General features: G+C 48.6%; 1 protein-coding gene across 1 annotated transcript in view; it reads left to right on the top strand.

Annotated features, from left to right (window-relative positions):
- The first annotated feature begins 904 nt into the window (after positions 1-904).
- FAM222A (family with sequence similarity 222 member A) overlaps positions 905-3,524 on the top strand; it is a 43,045-nt gene continuing 40,425 nt past the window's right edge. Inside the window, exon 1 of the mRNA XM_007954973.1 lies at positions 905-986. Coding sequence (XP_007953164.1) covers positions 905-986 — 82 coding nt within the window. The remainder of the gene's footprint in view (positions 987-3,524) is intronic.

Genomic DNA, 3,524 nt, shown 5'->3' with positions numbered 1-3,524 from the left:
TTGTTTCCATTAATTTTGGTTTTCTTCTTTCTTCTTGACGAGGAGAGACCTCGTTGCATCTAGGTGGCAGCTTCCTAGCTTGCTTGCCAGCTTTTAAGACCCCAGTTGCTACTCATCACAGTAGGATGTAGAACAATGTTTTTGTGTAGTATGTTATGCCAGTTGAGCTTGATGTCCTGAGACCATGGTTTCGAGTCAGGGCTCAGTCTTTAAGTTGAGATCAGGTTCATCAGGAGTCAGGGCTGGAGTCCCCTTATCCTCTCAGAGACCCCATCCTGGGCACTTCCCACTCAGAGGTGTTGTGTGGACACCCCAGGCATGGGACAGACCCCGGGTTGGATAAACCAGAGCACCCACATGCCCATCAGCATTTCCTGGGTCTTCCTTCTTGTAGATGCCAAAGATGACCAGATGTGGTCTTCATCCTTAATGAGCTCAAGACCAACTGAGGAGATACTCTGCTCACAAGTGGTCATACAAGAGCTGGGTGTCTGCCACCAGCAGGTAGAAAGACAGTCACTGTGGGAACAGTCACCTGACCAGGCCAGGGGGCATCAGGGACGTCCCTGGAGAAAGTGACGTGCATGCTGAGTGGGGCCCAGGGCCTTTCTAACTGGTCAGCTCTGCCCCTGGCCTGGTGGAAGGCCACTACTCTAGAGACCTGGACTTTTTCTCTTTCCTGTGAGACCTCTTAGTGCTCCAGACTTAAGTCTCCACCTCTGTCAAAGGGGCAGAGAGTGTCTGCTTTGTCATCATGGTAGAGGGTAGAGGCTCCCAGCTCGAATTCCCAGGTGGTGGGAGGGAAAGGCTGGTATAAAGCAGCCCCTGTGTGACAAATATCTCATCTCCTCCTCACAGGGACCCTGCTGTGGAGTGTGCCCCACTGTGGGCCCCCACCTCAGCTATGCTGGCCTGTCTGCAGAGGACCCAGAACCCGCCGGGCCAACACCTGGCCTGCCCGAGCAAGAGCCTGGAGCTGCGAAAGTGTGAGTGGAGCAGCCCCCTCCCTAGCCTCCCAGTCTCCTTCCTCTGTCCACTCTGAATCCACAGGGCCTTTCTCCTGGCCTGGGCACACTAGGTCACTCCCACATGCACACCCAGCCTCTCACCCACCACCACTCTGTCTTGAATTTCCCTGGTTCTTTTGGGCCCTTCGGCCTATGCCCAGTTGTTCTACCCTCTGGAGTCCCTCCCCTACGATAGCACCCCCACCTCTGGCCGATGCTCACTGGGCCTTCCAGTCTCAGTTCAGGCATGACCTCCTCTCGAGCAGCCTTCCCCGACCACCCCCAGCACCCCATCCCTCCTCTGAGTCCCCACCACGTGCTGTGCTGTGTCTGTGTCCCTCACTGTCATTTTCTCATGTTTGCAGAAAGTAGGATAATCTGGAAACAAACAGTCCTGAATGGGATCCTGATCCCAGCTCAGGGCCCAATCCACTCTGTGATCTTGAGGCCTCCTTCCCCTCTGGCCCTTGCAGCTTTCATGTGTCAAATTAGGCAGATGGACTCAGTGAGCTTCAAGAGTCTGTCCTTGGTCACCTAAGACAGGGATCCCAAACCCTCTGTTGTTGTTGTTATGTGCCCTCATGTTGGACCCGACTCATAGCGACCCCTCCTTGGGTTTCCAAGGCAGTATCACTACGGAAATAGATTGCCCAACCTTCCTTCCGAGGAGTGGCTGGTGGGTTTGAACCACAAGCCTTCTGGTTAGCAGTCAAGTGCCTTAGGCACTATGCTACCAGAGCTCCTCCAAACTCTCTAGTGTGGTTATTTTTAGCCCCCATATAGTTTTTGTAGAAAAAAAAAAAGTACTTGGAAGCATTTAAAAATCAGGAGATTTGCATAAAACTGGCTTTCTAGTGTCTCTTGAAAAATGAGAGGATCTGGCCCCACAGGCCTGTGTTCTTACACTCCTGCTATTGGTGTGAACAGAACTCTTGCCTCTTGAAGGGGGACATCTATCCCCAGCTCCCCAGTCCCCACCCTTCCCTATTGTCTCTGACCCAGCCATGAATCCATTGCTTTTTATCACTGAGCTTACACGACTGCATTTCTTTTTTAATAGTCACTCATCCTTAGACAAGATGAAACATTCTTAGGGTCCAGTATTCAGAAGGAACTTAGAGGCGAGACAGAGCCCCGTTCCTCCTCTACTGCTCAGCCATGCTCCCCTTCCCAGAGGCAGCCAGCATTACCAGCTTCCTGGGGAGCGTTTTATGCACATCCAGCAAAAGTGTGTGCACACCTATTTTACACATGCTCCCGCAGCTCGCTTCTTCACTGGCACACTCCATTCTCTGCACCAGCATCTGGAGTGCGTCCTCGTTCTTTTTCACAGCCACGTAATTTTCCAAAGAAAGGATGAGCCGTAATTCATGTGACCAGTGCCCTATGTACACTGTCACAAGAACCGTGTATATGTCACAAGGGTGTGGGTGACATTCATGTGGGTGAAATTTCTAGAAATTTCAATACTAGAAATGGAAATACTGGGTCAGAGGTATCTGTACGTGTAGCTTTGAGAGATGTGGTCTTACTGGTGTCTTTAGATGCCGTACCTGTTAACGCAGCACTGTATGGGTGACCCCATTTCTCCACACCCCCCTGTCACCACACAGCATCAAACATTGAGGCTTTGCTCACTTGGTCAGTGAAAATAGTATCATAGTTGTGGTTTTTAATTTTTTCCCCCATAAATGACTTTTTTTATGGTGGTAAATAATACATGTCACAAGTTTTGTCAGTTCAGCATTTTTTACATGTACAGTTCAGTGACATTAATCATATTTACCATGTTGTTCAACTGTCACCACTAAATGTTTCCAGATTTTTCCATCACCATGAAGCTCAGTGTGTGTCCCCTAAGCAATTGGTGCCCTTCACCCCTTCCCTCCCACATCTGTCCTTTTGTGGCTGACGTATTTGGGTCAGCATGCTGTTTTCAAGGTTCACCCATGTTGTGGTGTGCACTGGGACTTCATTTCCCTTCATAGCTGAGTAATATTCCATTGTGTTTACGGCTGAGTACTATTCCATTGTACATCTGTGCCACATTTTGTTTATCCACCCTTCTGTTGATGGACACTTGGACTGTTTCCATCTTTTGGCTACTGTGAATAGTTCTGCAGTGAGTACTGGCCTGTTCGTGTTCCTGCTTTTGGTTCTTTGGGTATACATCTGGGAGTGGAATTGCAGGGTCATATGAAATCACAGGGTAGTGTTAAATTAAGTCTAATATGAATGAAACTGAGCCATTTTGATTTTCCTTTGAACTTTCCTATCCACCTCTGCTGTCTATTTCTGTCCTCATTGATTTATAGGAGCCGGTTGGGTGTAATGGAATTAGACCACTGTCTGTGATAGGAATTGCAGATGTTTTCCCTAATTTGTCACTTGTCTTTGATTCTGCCATGTAGCAATTTTCCTTGTGAAGTAAAACTTGTCAGTGCTTCCTTTTATGGCTTTTGGGTTTTTGTCATACTTAGGAAGTCCTACCTCTCATGCTGAGATTATTATTATTAT

The sequence above is a fragment of the Orycteropus afer genome, unplaced genomic scaffold (genome assembly GCF_000298275.1).
Source record: "Orycteropus afer afer isolate SDZICR_OR568_19922 unplaced genomic scaffold, OryAfe1.0 scaffold00487, whole genome shotgun sequence".
In the NCBI taxonomy this organism is placed as follows: domain Eukaryota; kingdom Metazoa; phylum Chordata; class Mammalia; order Tubulidentata; family Orycteropodidae; genus Orycteropus; species Orycteropus afer.
Note: the sequence above shows the minus strand (reverse complement) of the source record. Positions and strands in the feature narration are given on the sequence as shown.